Source organism: Podarcis melisellensis (genome assembly GCF_964234715.1).
Source record: "Podarcis melisellensis genome assembly, chromosome: 8".
Lineage (NCBI taxonomy): Eukaryota > Metazoa > Chordata > Lepidosauria > Squamata > Lacertidae > Podarcis > Podarcis melisellensis.
In genome coordinates this window covers 78,956,962-78,978,010 of record NC_138540.1, presented here as the reverse complement: position 1 = coordinate 78,978,010, position 21,049 = coordinate 78,956,962, and the positions used below count along the sequence as shown (strand labels likewise).

Genomic DNA, 21,049 nt, shown 5'->3' with positions numbered 1-21,049 from the left:
CCATCGAGTCCAACCCCCTGCCAAGCAGGAAACACCATCAGAGCACTCCTGACATATGGTTGTCAAGCCTCTGCTTAAAGACCTCCAAAGAAGGAGACTCCACCACACTCCTTGGCAGCAAATTCCACTGTCGAACAGCTCTTACTGTCAGGAAGTTCTTCCTAATGTTTAGGTGGAATCTTCTTTCTTGTAGTTTGGATCCATTGCTCCGTGTCCGCTTCTCTGGAGCAGCAGAAAACAACCCTTCTCCCTCCTCTATGTGACATCCCTTTATATATGTGAACATGGCTATCATATCACCCCTTAACCCCCTCTTCTCTAGGCTAAACATGCCCAGCTACCTTAGCCGTTCCTCATAAGGCATCGTTTCCAGGCCTTTGACCATTTTGGTTGCCCTCCTCTGGACACGTTCCAGTTTGTCAGTGTCCTTCTTGAACTGTGGTGCCCAGAACTGGACACCGTACTCCAGGTGAGGTCTGACCAGAGCAGAATACAGTGGCACTATTACTTCCCTTGATCTAGATGCTATACTCCTATTGATGCAGCCCAGAATTGCATTGGCTTTTTTAGCTGCCGCGTCACACTGTTGGCTCATGTCAAGTTTGTGGTCAACCAAGACTCCTAGATCCTTTTCACATGTACTGCTCTCAAGCCAGGTGTCACCCATCTTGTATTTGTACCTCTCATTTTTTTTGCCCAAGTGCAATACTTTACATTTCTCCCTTTTAAAATTCATCTTGTTTGTTTTGGCCCAGTTCTCTAATCTGTCAAGGTCGTTTTGAAGTGTGATCCTGTCCTCGGGGGGTGTTAGCCACCCCTCCCAGTTTGGTGTCATCTGCAAATTTGATCAGGATGCCCTTGAGTCCATCATCCAAGTCGTTGATAAAGATGTTGAATAAGACCGGGCCCAAGACAGATCCATGTGGCACCCCACTAGTCACTCTTCTCCAGGATGAAGAGGAACCATTGATGAGCACCCTTTGGGTTCGGTCAGTCAGCCAGTTACAAATCCACTGAGTGGTAGCATAGTCAAGACCGCATTTTATCAGCTTCTTTACAAGAATATCATGGGGCACCTTGTCAAATGCCTTGCTGAAATCAAGGTAGGCTACATCCACTGTGTTCCCTTCATCTACCAGGCTTGTAATTCTGTCAAAAAACGAGATCAGGTTTGTCTGACATGACTTATTTTTCAGAAATCCATGCTGACTATTGGTGATCACAGCATTCCTTTCTAGGTGCTCACAGACTGTTTGCTTAATGATCTGCTCCAGAATCTTCCCTGGTATTGATGTCAGACTGTCTGGGCGGTAATTATTTGGGTCCTCTCTTTCCCCCTTTTTGAAAATAGGGACAACATTTGCCCTCCTCCAGTCTGCCGGGACTTCGCCTGTTCTCCAGGAATTCTCAAAGATGACTGCCAGTGGTTCTGAGATCACATCTGCCAGTTCTTTTAATACTCTTGGATGCAGTTCATCTGGCCCTGGAGACTTGAATACATCTAAACTAGCCAAGTATTCTTGTACTATCTTCTTAGTTATTCTGGGCTGTGTTTCCTCTGCTGAATCATTTGCTCCAAATTCTTCAGGTCGGGCATTGTTTTCTTTATCGGAGAAGACTGAGGCAAAGAAGGCATTGAGGAGTTCAGCCCTTTCTGTGTCCCCTGTTTGCATTTCACCATCTTCTCCTCTGAGTGACCCCACGGTTTCTTTGTTCTTCCTTTTGCTACGAACATACCCATAAAAGCCTTTTTTTGTTGCTTTCAACCTCTCTAGCAAGCCTGAGTTCATTCTGTGCTTTAGCTTTTCTGACTTTGTGTCTACACGTGCTGGCTATTTGTTTGAATTCCTCTTTAGTGGTTTCCCCCCTTTTCCATTTTTTGTCTTAACTCAGTTAAAAGTTCTTTAGATAGCCACCCTGGCTTCTTTAGGCACCTTCCATGTTTCCGTCTCAATGGTATTGCCTGAAGTTGTGCTTTTACTATCTCCCTCTTAACAAACTCCCAGCCATCATGAACTCCCTTTCCTTTTAGTATTACTGTCCATGGGATCTCACCCAGCACTTCCCTAAGTTTTATGAAGTCGGCTTTCTTAAAGCCAAGTAATTAAGTCCTAGTATGCTTGACTGCTCCTTTCCGCTGTATAGTAAATTTCAGAAGAGCATGATCACTCGCACCTAATGATCCTTCCACTTCTACCCCACTAACCAGGTCATCAACATTGGTTAGAACCAGATCTAAAATGGCTGTTCCTCTTGCTTCAATTTCCTGCCCAGAGCCTCGTAGTCTCTTTTGATCTTCTGGAGGCTGTTGCTTGCAGTGTCATTGGTTCCCACATGAACCAAGAGGAAGGGGTATTTGTCAGTGGGTTTTATGATTCCTTGCAGTCGTTCAGTTACATCTTGGATCTTAGCCCTGGGGAGACAGCACACTTCCCGAGACATCTTGTCCCTACTAGCCCAACTTGAGTCTGGAAAGGGAGACTGTGACCTGGGAAGTAGCGAAATTGTTGTCAGGAATATATGTGTTACTCATGGGTGGCAATTTGTATTATTATTTTATACGGTTCAGTAAGTGAATCATTTATTTCTTTCTTTGGTTTTTGAAGTACATTTTTGTTGTGTGGAAGGAGTGACATGCGATAGGGGTTGGTGACTTGAGTAAGAGATGCTGGAGTGACTGGGCAGATTGTGTGCATTTGTGAAACAGAATGGGATCTATGATACTGACTGAGTAGCAGGTATTTTATTATTTGTGTAAATGTAGGGCATAAATTCAGTGTAATGTGTAGTGAGTTGGGAGATGTCTTGGCAAAAGGGTCTCTGAAGAGAGGGAAAAGATCCCTGAATCTAAATATATCTTATTTTTATTTCTTTTAAGATTTGATTGCTTTATTGCATTGCATTGTAGTTATGTGTAAAATTGCTTTTTATTTTATTGTAGTTTCACAGTTTCACACACACACACACACACACACATTTTTATTTGGCAAACCACTTTGAGACTGTATTGTGGTATATAAAACATATATAAATGTACTGAATACAAATAATAATAATAATAATAACAACAACAACAATAATAACAAGCTGTATTTACTATTTTAAAAATGTATATATCTATATGTAGATATATATGTGTATACCCTTCAGCAATAGGTGACAGCATAGTTTACAACATAGTAACAAAGTAAACAACATAATGTGGGGCTGCCAAACGTCTGGGTTTCCCCGGCCATATCGATGTGTTTGTGGGAGGGTGGGGGCGGGAGATGTCCCAATGTCCTCTCAAGAAATGTTGGAACATATGCCTACCAGGGCTGATCCTGGCTCACAAGTGGATGGCCTACCACCTGAAGCCTGTCTGGCTTCTCTCTCCCCATCCCAAAACACACCATCCAGAGCAGGTGAAGTCCTGCAATCTGACTGCTGGCCTCTCAGTCTAGGTATTCAAGGTAATAACCAGATCTGCGTTGTCTGCATGATTAATGCAACCCTCTGGCAGGATTAAAGAACTGAGGCCTAGGATTTTTTATGGAGATATATGGGCTGGATCCAACCCTCTGGCAGGATTAAAGAACTGAGGCCTAGGATTTTTTATGGAGATATATGGGCTGGATCCAACCCTCTGGCAGGATTAAAGAACTGAGGCCTAGGATTTTTTATGGAGATATATAGGCTGGATCCATGTGTTTATTGTATGGATTGCTTTTGGCAGGGCCAGAATATGGTTTCAATGGGCTAAGGTGTCCATTCTATGATGCTTCTGATCCAGAAGATTGTCCAAAGTTGAGAAATCTCAGATGTCGTGGTGATGAGACTCGATGCTTTGAGTTTGTCCTTGTTCACAGTAAGTATCACTGCCAATAAATGTGAGGGAGATTAGAAACACAGTTTGCCAAGGTGGGTTGGTTGCTCTCTTATTCTGTTTGCAGCTTCATGCCAGAAAAAAAAGATTTCATGTTTTGTGGGAAAGGGCAGGTTTCTCTCCCCTGAACATATTACAGTATTATGCAGTATATAGTTGAGCCTATGAAGCGATGATCCAGAATGCAATATTGAGCCTCTCTCTCTCTCTCTTTCTCCCCATTCCAGAATGTGGATTAAGCCTCTCTTTCATAATAACAAAAAAATACACATGTGACCATGCCTCTTTCTCTTTACCAGATGACAGTTCGGTTCCTGATAAGGTTTATAACGGCTGTGCCACCCCAACGTTTTGTGAGTTGGCTAGGACATCACCGTATTATGACTACCTTTCAGGCACTATAACAGAAGCACGATGCGGTGATACTCTGCCTCACTGAAAGCGGCTCAACAATGAAGGGTAGTTAGGAGAGAAGAATGTCTCCATCATTTTGGATCCCACCACTTGCAGCATCAGTAGAGGTGGAGATTGCCTCTCTGATGGTGGCTTTGCAGAGTTTCTGGAATTCACAGGACTCCTGTGTCTTTTATCTGGCATTTGGTGGAGGCTGAATGGGATGCAGGGCATAGAGAAATGTGGGGCTTGGGAGCTATGTCTCATGATATGGTTTATGGGTTAATTCTTCCTTCCTTCATAATCAAAATAAACTGGTGTGGCAAATAAAATTGTGTTGTGTTTCTGCATTTATCAAATTAACAATATTTGGCATTGGTGGCAGTGAAGGACAGAGTCTTTAGAAGCAACAAATGGATAATTGTTAGTTAATAAAATTACTAATGACTAAGTGGATTAAGTTTATGGAACCCAGGCCAATTTGCCAGATTTCCCTGAGAATCAGCAGCATGAAATTCAATGAAAGGAGAGAAGATTGTCTGTCCACAGTTTCCTCTGCGATACAATAATAAAATGAATAATGACTTAAGTTGTAGATGTCCTCACTTTCTCCATTACATGCATTTTTATCTAGGGGCAGGGAGAGTGCCATTGTGATAGTGTCCCTCTTCCTCCTCCTCCTCCATCATCATCTTCTTATTTAGATGTGTTAGATGCTTGCTACCTGATAGTCTCTAAGTAGTTGCTGTTGCTAAAATTTGTATACCACCCTATACCCGGAGGTTCAGGGTGGTTCACAGAATAAAATCAGATTATAGAACCACAAAATACACCATAAAAACAAAAACAAACTATAACTCCCCCAACACATTTTAAAGGGGCATAAGATGCCAATCAAACAAAGGCTTGGTTAAAGAGGAACGTTTTTAGCTGGTGCCTAAAGGCATATAATGAAGACCGCAAGCAAACCTCCCTTGCAAGCATTCCAGAAGTGGAGAATTACTGCAGAAAAGGCCCTTCTTTGTATTGCCAGGTTCCAGACCGCTTGAGGATGAGACACATGAAGAAGGGCCTTAGAAGATGATATCACGATCTGGGGGGGTTCATATGGAAAGAGGCGATCCTTGAGGTATTGCGCTCCTGAGCTGTTTAAAGCTTTAGAGGTCAAAACCATCACTTTGAATTGAGCCCAGAAACTAATTGGTAGCCAGTGCAGTCAGGCCAGGATCAGTGTTGGGGTAATGATGCACCCCTACACTACCTTGTTTGTTACCCAGGTGAGGAACAACCACCTTTTGAATAAACCACAGAACCAAGGAAACAATTTTCAAGTCCAGCATCTATATTTAAGGACCCAGCATTTATTATAGCTATTTATTAAAGCTATTGCAACAGAACTCAATGTGAGAAGGTCTGCCCCAAGGCACTTCAGAACAAAAGCTTATATAGTAGTTCAAACACAGCAAACAAAGAGTCATAAAACATCTTTGCATACATCAGGGAAGGTTACAGGTCTGGAGATAAAACACATTTATGGCTCCATACTGGTATCTTCACCTCTCCAATCACCTTGGAGTGGCCCCGATTTGCCCAGACCATTTGACCATTTTAGGTCTTGGATGCCTGGCGTTACCTTGGCAACCTTGCTTCCAGTGAGGGAAGAGCATCATAAAATCCTCTTCCTAGGTCTCAGATAGCTTGAAAGATAGCTGATTTATACTCTTGTGCTAAAACATCCTGCCATTTGTACCACTTTCAGGGTTAGATAAGGAGACATGGAATGCAGCGTAGGAGGGAGAGACTCACAAATGCAGAACACATGAAAATCAAGCCTAATACATTCTTTCTTTCATGTATTTTTTTATTAAAGTCTCTTTTTTCAAATTACATTTTCTACAGATCAGTTTCATTTGTTGAGATGCAATTGAAGTGAAACATTGAAACATTATTAAAATAATAGGCATATACACCTTGGGTCTCTAATTCTTATATCAGTGTAATGTGCTCAAACCATCTTGCTCAGGTGAGCAACCTGGCTGCTGAAACTAGCTGAAGATTCTGAACTGTCTTCAGAGACAGCCCCACATATACTGCATTGCAGCAATCTAACCTTGAGGTTACAAGAGCGTAGATGACAGTAGTAAGGCTATCCTTGTCCAGATATGGGTGTAGCTGGGCCACCACCCAATGCTGATGGAAAGCACTCTGTACTGCTGAGGCCAGCTGAGCCTCAAGTGACAGCAAAGGAACCAGGAGTACCCCAAGCTATGAAGCTGCTCCTTCAAAGGAAGTGCAACCCCATCAAGAGGCAATCTTCCACCCATCTGGTCTAGGCCACAGTGCCTCAGTCTTATCTGGATTAAGTTTCACTTTGTTGGCTCTGATTCAGTCCATTATTGAGGCAATGCACCAGAATAGCACTTCCACCACCTCACCAGCAGATATAAAGGAGAAATAGAGATGAGTGTCCCCAGCTGTCACAATCTAGTTGCCTCCTTGGCTTAATCAGGCAGCAAGCAGACTTCGTCAGTTTTCAAGCAGATTTATTATACACAGTAATTACACCCATGGCTACCACCTCCTTACAAGACATTGAGGCATCTGGACTCCAATTCCAGTGCCAACAGGATGTCTTCCAGAAACCCCCCTTTTGTTTCTTTGATTGACGTCTTTCCTTGACCCTTGTTAACCTACGAGCACAGGGGGATTCTGGCTGGTGAACTACCTCTTCCTCCGATGATTCACCCCTCCTCTGTGTTGTTACTAGAGATCACTTATCAGTGCCTTGGCCTCCCTCCAGCCCTCTCTTGCTTCCATGAGAAAGCCATTTCCGACCCTGGGGAGGAGAGCGGGTTGCGGTCTATCCCCTCCCCTCAAGCGCGGGGGCTGACCTTGGCCCCCGCGAGAATTTGGGGGAATCCCTGGGCGTGCTCGCGACCCTGCCCGCCTATCGGCGGGCCGGGGGGAGGCGGGGCTTAAGGTATTTTAAGCCGGGCACGCCCAGGGTCCGCCCTCTTCACTCCCGACCAGCTGAGAGGTTGGATCGCTTACCTGGTTTTCCTCAAGCTTGTTCTAGCGTGGGATTGTTTTTTCCAGCCGTGTTCAGCTGCCCTCACCTTCAGCCGTTTGCTTCTCCGAGCTGAAGTCACTAGCGGGACCTCAGTCTTTGCCGGAGTGGGAATCCTGATCCCTCGGGAGAGCGCAGGCTAGGAAGGTCGGGGATTTTGGAGCAGCTGCGCGGGGAACCTTTGCGCTTTAGCAGCCGGAAGCCGCTCGATCCCGGCTTGCGTGTCAGCAGGGGGAAGGAAAATGGGGAGGCAGACAAACAGCGGCATCCTTTCCGGGTCTACGGCTGAGCGAGCAGACTGCGCCCCGATCCAAATAAGCGAAGGAGGGACTTCCGGTCGGCGCCAGCGTTAATGGCGGTCCTTGCTTCAAGCTCTGAAGCAGGACTGCTCCGTGAGTTCGGGTCTGACCCGCTACGGCGAGCGGGGGACCCCTAAAATCACAGGCGCTGAAGCCTGTGAGCAAGGAGATTCGGTGGGCACCTTTGCGCCCCCCGGTATCGCGAAAGAGCCTTTCTAAAGGCTCCGGAGCGGCATCGGGTGTGAGCGTGGTGCTGAGGATCGCAACCCAGCCCATGGAGCGAAGCCGCGTCGCCATTGACGGAGAGCGCCGATTCCTTCCTGAAACTACCGATTGGCAACAACACCTGTGAGTAAGATCAACAAATAAAGTGAACAGGACTTTAAAAATTAAGAAGATTAGGCTGAAAACGGGTTAGGCAAAAATTAAGGAAGTCTGCCTCCCGGAACTGCATGACTGACTGAGCAACGAAAGGAGTAAGCTGTGTTTAAAGGGAACGTATTTATGCTGTTTAATTTCGTTAACCTGACATCGAAAGAGGACCTCCCCCCTAATGAGCAGGAGAGGGGGGAAGAAAACTGATTTGATTTTACCTGCTTGAAGAAAGGAATTTAGAAATGGAAACTTTCCGCTGCCTACACCTCTGGCCAGGCTGCCGGGACAGTGAGCGCCTGGGAGTGAACTGTCAAACTAGCTGGTGGATACAAAGTAAGATTTATCTGAGATAAAATAACGGGACTTTAGTGGACAAAAACTGTAACATCTGAAATTGTAACAAAGTAGGGTCTTTACTTGGACTTTTACTTTTGGAACTTTGTATGGCTACGTCTTTCCCTGTTTCTTTGTTCTTGTATTGGATACAATGTACTCCCTCTAGAGGTCTAAAAGAGAGACTGTCGTAGTGAGGCAGAAATAGTGGGATTTTCCACTTGCAGCTGTTCCTGTGGGAACGACCTTGAGATATGAGCGGTCCACTGGATGAAATATCAACAAGATCCAAAGCAAAGCAAGCTCAAAAGAAAAGAGGCTCCACATCAGGAGCATCAGCTGCACAGGAAAGAGCAACAACAGTATCAATGGATTCCATGACACAGGCCTTACTCAGGATAAATGAATCTTTAGAAGCACTTACTAAGCAGTCCACAGAGAATTCCAAAAAATTGACAGAACTGACAACAAGACTGGATTTGAGCACAACGACAATATCGTCTAACACAGATTCTATAAATCGTCTAATTCAGGAAAGTACAGAAACAAGGAGAATAGCCGAGAGCGCTAAGAGCACGGCCGAGGAAACTAAAGGGAAATTTGTTCCTATTGCAAAGAAAGTATACGAACATGATGCAGCCTTGGCTCTGATGGAACTGGAGAGGAAAGGCAAGAATCTGAAATTGAGACTGGTACCTGAGGAAGAAGAGGACAAGCTTGGGGAATTTCTTACAGACAAGTTCCAAGAATTTTGGAATGATGAGTTAGAGGGAGAGGAAGAGGACTTCGCAATAACTACAGCCTTCCGGATTGGCAGAAAGCAAGGCAAGAAACCAAGGGATTGCTTAATTACCCTTAGATCCAAGGAAGAAAGAGACAAAATATTGAATCTACATTTCCAGAAGGCACTGGTTATTAAAAATTCCCAAATACAGATCTTTAAAGATATTTCCAGATATTTTTTGGAGGTGAGAACACAATTTAAGGACTTAGTTGACCTACTGAAACAAAACAACATTCAATTCAGGTGGGAATTCCCACAAGGGCTGTCTTTCAACTTCAAAGGGAAGAAAATCAAAATAAAAACAATTCAAGATAAAGAACACTTTTTGGAGAGAAACTTTGAGGACTTTCAGAAAGGAACCGTGAGAGAGAGGGAAATACCGGACATTGCAAACCTATCGTTTGGATTGAACCCAGCACCGACTGACGAGGAACAAGAACTTGGCGCAGTGGGTGGGAAAAATACCCAATAACAAAAATGTCCCTGCAACTTCTGAGTTGGAACTGCAATGGTCTAAACCATCTCCGAAAACGAGATCAAGTCTTTCATATATTAAAGAAAGAACAGCTAGACATAATTTGTTTGCAAGAAACCCATATTGCCAGGATACACAGGAAACTTTTGATAAATAAGAGATTAGGACTGGAATTTGTTTCCTCAGACAAAGTTAAGAAAAGAGGGGTGGTGATCTACGCCAAGGAAAAATGGGAACCAAAAATGATCTTTAAAGATGATGAAGGAAGATACCTGGCAGTAGAAATTCAAATTCAAGGAGAAAGATTTTAATTGTTGGAGTGTATGCACCCAATGAGGGGAAGGCAGAGTTTTTCAAGAAGTTGCATGAGACTTTAATGGACTTTATGGATTTTAAAATCATATTGATGGGAGATTTCAACGGAGTTGTCTCCACAAATATGGACAAAGCACAAAGACAAGTAATATCTAAGGACGGGAGACTACCAAAGACTTTCTTTGAACTGACTGACACCATGGATCTGATCGATATTTGGAGAACAAGGAACCCTCTGGAAAGAGAGGGAACCTTCTTCTCTGAAGCAAAAATGACCTGGACTAGAATTGATCAAATTTGGATTTCTAGCAATCTGGCACCAAGAGTGAAAAAAACAGAAATCTGCACAAAAACCTGTTCCGACCATAATGCAGTTAAGATGGAAATGAAATTAACAACGGCTGGAACCTTTAGATGGAGAATGAATGACACCCTATTTAGAGATGAAGAAATCTATCAAAAGGCCCAAAAAATATTGAAGGACTATTTTGAGGTAAATTTGAGAACGGAGGTGGAAAAAAGAATAGTATGGGACGCAAGTAAGGCCGTGATGCGCGGATTCCTAATTCAGCAGAATTCTATAAAGAGGAAGAAACAAAATGAGAGGAAGGAAAAGATTTTGAACCAGATAAAAGAAGGAGAGAAGAAATTGAGATCCAAACCAAAGTCTCATGAGATTTTAAGAGAAATAAAATATTATCAGACGCAATACACGGAATTGATGAATCAAGAAATAGAATGGAAGATAAAGCAAATGAGGCAAAAGACATTTGAATCGGCAGATAAATGTGGAAAACTGCTGTCATGGCAACTGAAAAAGAGACAAAAGCTAAACACTGTGACATCCTTGGAAATAGATGGGAAACTTATTAACAAACCAAATGAAATAAGTAACTGTTTTCAAAGTTTCTTCAAAAAATTGTATGCACAAGGGCCTACAAACGAACAAGAAATAGAGGAATTCGTTAAAAAATATGGATTATCAAAGATTTCAGAACAAAATAAAAGGATTTTGAATGAAAAAATTACAGAACAAGAAATAGAGGGTGCCATCCAGAATATGAAATTGGGGAAATCACCAGGACCAGACGGTCTGACTGCGAAATACTACAAAGCTCTTAAGGAATGGTTAATACAACCATTGAAGGAAGTATGCAATCAAATATTAGAGGGGAAAAAGGCTCCCGAATCGTGGAAAGAAGCATTCATCTCACTTATACCGAAGACAGAAACTGAGAAACATCAAGTTAAGAACTACCGCCCTATATCACTCTTGAACGTGGATTATAAAATCTTTGCAGACGTTTTGGCGAAAAGATTTAAGAGAGTTTTGGTGGAGGAGATTCATAAGAATCAAACAGGCTTTCTCCCAGGGAGACACATGTCAGATAATGTGAGGAACATTATAGACATTTTGGAGTTGCTGGAGGTGGACATTAACAGAAAGGCAGTTTTAATATTTGTGGACGCGGAGAAAGCCTTTGACAACATTTCTTGGAATTTTATGAAGAAGAATCTCCATGGGATGGGGGTAGGCCAAGGGTTTGAAAATGGTATAGGTGCAGTATACTCTGAACAAAGAGCTAAACTAATTGTGAACAATGTGGTAATGGATGAAATACCAATAGAGAAAGGGACACGACAGGGATGCCCTATATCTCCTCTACTTTTTATATCTGTCCTGGAGGTTTTGTTAAATATGATAAGAAAGGACCAGCTGGTTAAAGGAATACAGGTCGGAGCCAAACAATACAAATTAAGGGCATTTGCAGATGATTTAGTGCTAACCTTGCAACAGCCAGAAGCTAGTACCAAAAGAGTCTTAGAATTAATTGAGATATTCGGCCAGGTAGCAGGATTTAAACTAAACAAACAGAAAACAAAGGTGCTGGAAAAAAAAATAACAAATGAAGAAAAAGATAGGTTTCAAAGTGAAACTGGGTTGGAAATAGCAAAAAAGGTTAAATACCTGGGGGTAAATTTAACATCTAAAAATGTGAACTTATTTAAAGATAACTATGAAAAATGTTGGTCAGAAGTAAAAAAGGATCTAGATATATGGTCTAGGCTGAAACTTTCCTTGTTAGGCCGAATTGCTGTTATCAAGATGAATGTATTGCAGAGAATGCTGTTTTTGTTCCAGACGTTGCAGATCCTAGACAAAATGGACTGCTTCAAGAAGTGGCAGAAGGATATATCTAAATTTGTCTGGCAGGGCAAAAAGCCCAGGATAAAATTTAAGATTTTAACTGATGCGAAAGATAGAGGGGGCTTTGCCCTGCCAGACCTAAGACTTTATTATGAATCAGCAGCATTTTGCTGGCTGAAGCAATGGCTACTTCTGGAGGATACAGACATTTTGGACTTGGAAGGATATGACAATAGTTTTGGTTGGCATGCATATTTGTGGTATGACAAGGTAAAGGTGTATAAAAGTTTCAAAAACCATATTGTAAGGAAAGCACTGTATAATGTTTGGAATAGATATAAGGATTTATTGGAAAGTAAAACCCCCAGGTGGTTGTCACCAATGGAAGCAAAGGCAGTGAAAAAACTTAACATGGACTCTAATTGGCCCAAATACTGTGAAATCTTAGAACAAGATGGTGAAAAGTTGAAGCTTCAAAGTTTTGAGAAGCTAAAGCATAAAGTTCGAGATTGGTTACATTATCGTCAGATAAATGAGACATTTAAGCAGGACAGGAAACTTGGCTTTCAGAAGGAGAGGTCAAAGTTAGAAACAGAATTGCTAGAATCCAATACTAAGAATCTATCTAAAATGTATAATTTGCTGCTGAAATGGAACACACAGGATGAAACGGTGAAATCAGCTATGATTAAATGGGCACAGGATATTGGTCATGATATTATGTTTGCTGACTGGGAACAGTTATGGACCACCGGAATTAAATTTATGGCATGTACTGCCTTGAAAGAGAATATAATGAAAATGATCTATAGGTGGTACATGACCCCAGTCAAGCTTGCAAAGATCTACCATTTGCCCAATAACAAATGTTGGAAGTGTAATGAGACTGAAGGCACTTTTTACCATCTTTGGTGGACCTGCCCAAAGATTAAGGCCTACTGGGAAATGATCTATAATGAAATTAAGAAAATCCTTAAGTGGACATTTGCAAAGAAACCAGAGGCTTTCCTCTTGGGCATGGTCGGCCAATTGGTACCAAAGAAAGATAGGACATTCTTTATGTATGCAACTACAGCAGCAAGAATCCTGTTGGCAAAGTATTGGAGGACGCAAGAACTACCCTCTCTGGAAGAATGGCAGACGAAGGTGACTGAATACATGGGACTGGCAGAGATGACCGGCAGAATCCGTGACCAGAGGAAAGAGACAGTGGAAGAGGACTGGAGAAAATTTAAAATATATCTTAAAAACTATTGTAAAATTGTGGACTGATAAGATGTCAAGGGGTGAGAAACAAAGAATTACAGCTGTAAATGTTAAATCTTAAGTAAATTTAAAAGAGACCTGATTAAAATTGACTGAAGGGTTGCTTGAAAATATGATAAAATAAGGATGTGGTGAAAGGAAGGCATGGGGAAGTCAAATTTTTGTTGTATGTTTTTGATGTGTGTGTTTTGTTTTGTATTGTCTTTCATTTGTGTAAAAAACCAATAAAAATATTTTTTAAAAAAACAAATAAGCGAAGGAGGGTAACGTACTGTCGCGTACCTGTCGTGCCCCTTTCACCTAACCCCCCGTGTGCTGCGTGTCCCTTCTCGGTGGTTTTTCGCCTTTTTCCCCAGCAGATTCACCCCTTCCCAGCACAGGGTTTGTTTCAACACTGACAATCAAGCAGTCGTAGCGGTCCTCGCTAGACAGTCTGCACGGTCCACCAGAGTGGGAAACCTATTGCGTGCTCTTGTCCTTCTGTGTTTAGAACAGAATATTTACTTTTCGGCCAAATTCGTGCCTGGCATTAATAATGATATCGCGGACGCTCTATCTCGTTTTCAGATGGAGCGCTTCTGCTCGTTAGCGCCAGAGGCGGACCAATCATTGATGCCTTTCCCGGAGCATCTCTGGAGGATTGGGAGCGAGACATAATGAAGGGAGTATTTGGTGCAGTGGCCCCGTCCACAATGAGATCGTATAAGAAGGCTTGGGTCGATTTTTTAAGATTTCGCGCACGCATCTCTGGCTCGAGTAGCCACACCACTCCCTCAACCAGGGAGGTCCTCCGCTACTTGGCACACATGAGGGAGTTAGGCCGGGCTCCTAGGACACTCAATATTCACTCAGCAGGGATCTCGTACTTCTGTAAAACATTTTTCGAAAAGGACCCCTGCGCAGCCTTCATTGTGCGCAAAACTCTGGAGGGATGGCGCAGGCAGCAACCCCCTTGTGTGGACAGGAGGCGGCCTGTAACATATGAAATACTGTTTAAGATTCACAAAGTTCTTCGTGAAATTTGCTGGTCAAAGCACGAAGCGCGTTTATTCTCGGCAGCGTTTTCCATTGCTTTCTTTGGCGCCCTACGCGTAGGCGAGGTAGTATGCGAAGGGGATGCCACCCAGTCTCAGAGGGGTATTTTGATGAGCGACCTGACCCTTTCTAGAACCGATCTCATAGTGCGGGTGCGGAACTCAAAGACAGATCAGCAAGGCAAGGGGGCCCTGCTCCGGCTGCCGGCAGCTCACGGGAAGGGCCCTTGTCCGGTTCGGGACACGAGGCGTTTTCTTTACCTAAGGCCTAGCGGCCCTGGTCCGCTTCTGATACATGCGGGTGGATCCCGCCTTACTAGACACCAATTCACTAGGGTTATGCGGTCGGCATTGTCGGCTTGCGGTTTCCCGGCATCCGAATTTGCTGCTCACTCCTTCCGTATTGGCGCAGCCACTACTGCAGTACATATGGGGCTCTCCACTGAGAGGATAAAAGACTTGGGGAGGTGGAAATCTAACGCGTACAAGGCCTACGTGAGAAGCAATTTGTGACTGCGTGTTACACCCCTGACCTCCGCCCACTTTTCTATTTGCTTTTCAGAACCCACGAGACTGCGCATTTGGTTGGTGGGCCACAGCATCGTGCACTGGGCCAAGTTTCATGCCTTGAGAACTGGACTGGGCGGCAACCTGAGTTTACATCCCAGGGTGGAGCTGATTTGGATAGCGCGTAGAGGGATGCGCTGGAGTGAATTCAAACCAGTCGTGATGGCCAGGGCTGCGGCTGAGGGTCCGCCTGACGCCCTAGTGATTCAATTGGGAGAAAATGATCTCGCATATCGCAAGGCGATCAATCTGAGGTGGCACATTTTTGACGATCTGACCAAGCTGGTAATTGCATACCCACATGTCACAATAATTTGGTCCTCGTTGCTTGAGAGGAGGACATGGAGAGATTGCATGAGCCCAGTAGGAGTCAACAAGGCGAGAAAGGTTTTAGAACGAGCGGTGGAACGTAGAGTGGCAGCTCTGGGCGGGTTCGTCATCAGACACCCGAGCATCCAGTTCAGCAACGAGGCCCTCTACAGAAGGGATGGCGTGCATCTGTCTGATGCAGGGAGCGACTTATGGTTGGGTGATATCATCGCAGGGATTAGGTCCTGGGTTCAGGGGTTTCCATAGCAGGGCATAGGAATTGGTTACAGGTTTGAAGGTATTGGCGGCGAGCTTTGCTCGAGTGGCGGTTAGGCATTGGCTGGGGTTCTATTGTTATGCAAATGGATGGGGGGGAAGGAACGCCATCACCTTCCCCAGGAAATTGGGTAGTCCGGTAGAGGACTCCGAGGGGCGTTGTCTTGTCCGAAACCTAGCTAGGTAAGGGCCCCTGGCACGCCCCAAGCGGTGACACCCGTGGGATCCTAGTTGGCATACTTCAACAGGGGCCTCCCACGGTTTGTGTTAACCCTTCCCGGACATCATGCCGGGTAGCGGATAGGAGCCAATGCCTAGGGCCAATACCTTCAATTCTCTAATCAATAAAGTTGTGGCCATTTCATGCCCATTAAACTTAAACATCGTGTCCTGTGTCTTTCTTTCTGGTGGGAGGGGTTTTGACACGCAAAGCCATTTCCGACCCTGGGGAGGAGAGGGGGTTGCGGTCTAGCCCCTCCCCCCAAGCGCGGGGGCTGACCTTGGCCCCCGCGAGAATTTGGGGGAATCCCTGGGCGTGCTCGAGACCCTGCCCGCCTATCGGCGGGCTGGGGGGAGGCGGGGCTTAAGGTATTTTAAGCCGGGCACGCCCAGGGTCCGCCCTCTTCACTCCTGACCAGCTGAGAGGTTTTCCCATCCCACCCACCCTTAGACGCTTAGGCAGCCGTAGGTCATCATGACCTTGCTATGGACTTCGGTTGGTCGCCGCAAGGGGCCTGGTAGGAATTTTTCCAAGTTGGCGATCTTCGGCCAGTTGGTTTTTTCGCCTACCTCATAGCAAACGTCACAACTTTCCCTGTATTGGCGGTTAGGCATTGGCTGGGGTTCTATTGTTATGCAAATGGATGGGGGGGAAGGAACGCCATCACCTTCCCCAGGAAATTGGGTAGTCCGGTAGAGCAGTGTTTCCCAACCTTGTGCCTCCAGCTGTTTTTGAACTACAACTCCCATCATCCCTGACTAGCAAGACCAGTGGCAAGGGATGATGGGAATTGTAGTCCAAAAACAACTGGAGGCACAAGGTTGGGAAACACTGCGGTAGAGGACTCCGAGGGGCGTTGTCTTGTCCGAAACCTAGCTAGGTAAGGGCCCCCGGCACGCCCCAAGCGGTGACACCCGTGGGATCCTAGTTGGCGTACTTCAACAGGGGCCTCCCACGGTTTGTGTTAACCCTTCCCGGACATCATGCCGGGTAGCGGATAGGAGCCAATGCCTAGGGCCAATACCTTCAATTCTCTAATCAATAAAGTTGTGGCCATTTCATGCCCATTAAACTTAAACATCGTGTCCTGTGTCTTTCTTTCTGGTGGGAGGGGTTTTGACACGCAATTTATCTCCTCCGGCTGAGGAGAAAGGTGGTTGTGGGGGACTGTCTTCAAACAGCTGAGAAGGAAGGAGAACTACTTCTTCCTCTGTATCACTGTCTCTCTGGAGAGCCCTGTCTCTGGCAAACTCGGACTCTTTTTCCCCAACATCACCCTCCTCTTCACTGGGGGGCCCTGTCTCTGACATTCAAAAATAAAAATAAAAAAGTTCCACCATTGTCATGCCATTGTCTCTTGCACAGGTACACTCTACTGAATTATCATTTTATTGTTGCACACCACCCCAATCTCTGAGCAGTGTGACAGTTTAGGGGTTCCAGGTGTTTAAGCAGGGTTTCTGTTTCCTTTGGGAATGAGGCACAGTAGACATTGTAGTGTCTTAATGAGAGATGGTCTATTTTCACATCTATTCAACCTGAGCCTATGGCAGAGGGGTTCACAGCATTAAAACATCTATCCCTGCATTGGTGTGAATTTTTATTCTTATTTGTAGATATCTTGGCTACCTTTGAACGAATCTTCCAATATCATGATGCCATTATGCAAATATTAGGAATATGATGTACCATCTTCCCACCTCAAAGGCTATTGTAGAGTTGAAAAGTTTCAGAAAAGGAGGAGTAATCGATCAAGAGCAAGTCGCTAATGAGGTTGCAAAATCTGGGGCTTTTCAGTTTAAAAAGAAGGCAAGTAAGGGGCATGAAGAAGTATACAAATTTATTGAGAGTGTGGGAAAATGGATAAAGAAAACTTTTTATTCCTCTCTCATTGTTAGGATTCTTTCCCCATGCTTGCAGTCATGGGATTGTTTTTTATCACATGACAGTGTATGTTTTCTTTCCACATAGTGGGAAGTGACGGAGACAGCATTTTTGTATTACTGTGTTCTGTGATGTAGGATTATTGTTTTTTGTTCCTTCTCTTTGCTGTTTGATGCTGATGAGGAAGGAGCTGCGTTAGAATGTTCTGAGTGTATTATATGTAAATAAAGTAGTTTAGCTAAAATGCTGCGCTACTGAGTCCGTCACGCGAACTGCACACACTCTGCTGATCCTAAAGTGTGCTGGTGCCTCTTGGTATCAGTCACTGTGATGTTTGGGCTGGAGAAAGCTTTTGAAGTTCCCGAACGACTGACCAGGAGGGAGAGAACATGCCAGTCGGGCATGTGTGTGCTGGTCCCGGGGGGAGGTTACTGTGAGGTGTGGTCAGAGTTTGGTCCTGGGTCGAGGGTCTGGAGTCTGTCCACAAAGGGTTAAGTGGGGTCCAAAGCAAGAAGCTGGGCGGACTTCTGGGTTGGCGCCTCTGGCAATGGCGGAGCTCCTCCGATCGGGAGGAACTTGCTCCGTGGAAAGCAGGGTCTGACCACCACGGCGAAGGCGGAGACCCACTGAAATCACAGGTGGGAGAAGCCTGTGAACCTGGGATTTGGCTGGCACCTTTTGCGCCTCCCCTACTCGCGGGGAAACTCTGTTTTGGGGATCCGGAGCGACGTGGGGTGCGTGGCGCTGTGCTTCAAATTGACTGCTTCTTTCACGGAGTGAAGCCGCATTGCTGTTGCCGGAGAGCGCTGACTTTTTCCTGTGGACAATTGGACTTTAAACAACTACCCGTGAGTAGAACAGAAAATTGGATCTTTAAATACCTTAATTTGGCACCGAAACAGGAAGGTTTTAAACAGGAAGTCCGCCTTCCTCTTTTGTAAATAGATTGAAGCAAAGACGTTACAAGCTAAAGTATCGGAAAGCCTTTGGCAAAGGATTAAATTTCCATCGGTTAAAATTATCAAACCCCCCTTGGAAGCAGGAGAAGAGGGGGGAAATTTTGGACCTAGCGAGCCTGCAGGAGAGAGTGAAAAATCAAATTACCACTGCTCTGAACCTGGAAACGGGCTGCCAGAAAGAGTGACGTTTTGGGAGAGTTCATTGACTGTGAACAGAATGTATTTGACACCTAGCTAAATAAGAGAAATATACTGTTTCCATTGTCCTCTTCTGCAGTTAAAAAGGAGGAAAAGTAACTGAAAATTGAAACTATCTTTATTGCTTGAGTTGTGCTTTAAAGGATTGATACAAGTGGAGACTGTTTCCCTCTAGAGGGAGCTTTTTGAAACTGTTACAGGAGTGTAACTGGGGAATCTCCAGCTGCAAGATAAGAAATTGTGAGAACCAGGGATTGACCTTGGACCATTTAAAAATGTTGACAGGAGAAGCCATAGTGACTGCATTATGTAAGATAAGCTATTCGCTGGAACAGCTTCATAAGAAGACAGATGATATGACTACTAAAATTGACAACTTGGGACAAAAAACGATTAATTTGAGACAAAAAGTGAGCACCAACACAGAAATTATTCAGGAATTGGTACAGGAATCTACTTTGGCAGGACAAATTGTGGAGGAGAAGGAGAAAGCTGTTGTTGTCGAACCTAAAGTAATACAAGCGGGATCCTCAGCCTTACAGAAGCAAATTGAAGACTATAAGTTGAGGGCTTTTATGATTGAATCTAGAAAAAGTCAGATTTTGAGGATCGGAGCCCGGCTTGGGTTGGAGAAGGAAAGTTGGAAAGATCCCTCTATGCAGGGATTAACAGACTTTTGGGATATGGACTTGGGTCAGGAGGAGATTGAAGTTCTGGGAGCCTTTGGATTTGGAGGAAGCTTGAAACATGTCCTGAAATACTTTATGGATCTTTACTTTAACTATGGAATTTTGGCTGACCTGTCGAGAAGGAATAAAAGCATTGTTAGGCTGGAGTCTCCCCGAGATCTGCTCTTTAGCATTAAAGAATATGCAGAAGGGACTTGGAAAAGAGTTAAGAGCCTCGGACATAAGATCTCCAGGTTGATGGACTATATGGAATTGACAGAAAGGACTGGCAGAATCCGAGACCAGGGAGAAGAGATGGTGGAAGAAGATTGGAAAATTTAAAGTTTATTTATAGAAATACTGTAAAATTAATGAGTGATAGAAAAAAGTTGGAATGAAATTTTATGGCCTTAGTAGAAATGTTATAAGGAGTTAAGTATATACAAGTATTCTAGTTTTAATGGAAAATAAGGTTAAAAATATGTTAAGATATTTATAATATGACAGAAAATAGAGAAAGATGGAAAGGATTTGCTGAAACAATTAATAGAAGTGGAATACAAAAAGGGAGGTGAGAGGAGGTCAATGAAACAAGGGAATGAAAGATAGAGTATGGAAAAGGTGTGATGTCTGTTTTTAAATTGTTTTTGTTTTATTTTATTTAGGGTTAGGGTTAGGGATAGGGTTTTGTTTAGTTTAATGTGTTTAGTTTAATGTGTTAAGGTTGTGCTTTGTATTGTTTATATTTTGTATTGTATTTTTTTCCTTTTGTTATTTTCTTTTGTCTTTTCTTTCTTTTTTTCCTTTTTCGTAAGCTTTAAAAGTAATAAATATTTTTTTTTTAAAAAAAAAACCAAGCAAGAAGCTGGGCGTGGTTGGGAACTCTGGAAGAACAGGTCTGGGTGCTGGCAGAAAAAGGTTTCCAACGATGTTGCTCCCACCACCAGGGACTGGGCTGACTGGCCTTTATCTCCTCTGAGGCCAGGGGCGGTCCTGGCCCACAGGTGACCTGCCTCTCCTGGCCTTAAGCCGAGCACTCCTCCTGATAGAACTCCTTCCGCCTCTCTGCCCTGACCCTCTGCAGCTCAGGAGAGGCTGGAGGGTTACCGGACCCAGGGGGAGGCTCACCTTCCCCTGACAGGGCTTGGACAGGCGCACCTGTAGGCAATGGGTCCTCAATGACCTCCGGAGCCAGAGTGGATTCATCTGGTGTTTGCTCCTGAGGATCCGGTGCAGGTGCGGGCCCTTCAGATTCAAGGCCCTGCCCCTGCTCAGCTGGCCCTGGAGGCGGGGACTCCTGTGCAGGCTGGGAATCCTCCAGTTCAGCCTCTGAATCAGATTCCCAGGCCATCACAATGTGTCTCTGCCAGATGCCTACTCGTGTGTAGGATGCTCCTGACACTCATAACACTAGAACTCATGGCCAATGTGCCTTCGCTACTACTAGCCTACTGCCACTGCTGCCGAAACTTCTTCTACTAAATTATTAGTATATAAAATTTTTCATCTTGTTTTCCTCTCTCCCTTTCTGCAGATATATAAAAAACCCAAATGATTTATAAATTACCCATCCAAATTGTACCACAGATCAGGAGACAAGAAAAGAAAAGAAA

General features: G+C 44.3%; 1 protein-coding gene across 7 annotated transcripts in view; it reads left to right on the top strand.

The window, feature by feature from the left end:
- The window catches only part of LOC309376189 (phospholipase A2 inhibitor and Ly6/PLAUR domain-containing protein-like), a 38,053-nt gene extending 33,463 nt beyond the window's left edge, over nt 1-4,590 (top strand). For all 7 annotated transcript variants that reach the window (XR_014171078.1, XR_014171079.1, XR_014171080.1 and 4 more), the window contains 2 exons: nt 3,716-3,847; nt 4,165-4,590. Coding sequence is in view for 1 of the 7 variants with exons in the window: in XM_081922444.1 (XP_081778570.1) it covers nt 3,716-3,847; nt 4,165-4,304 (272 nt within the window). In the remaining 6 variants the exon portion in view is untranslated. The remainder of the gene's footprint in view (nt 1-3,715; nt 3,848-4,164) is intronic.
- Nucleotides 4,591-21,049: the final 16,459 nt, after the last annotated feature.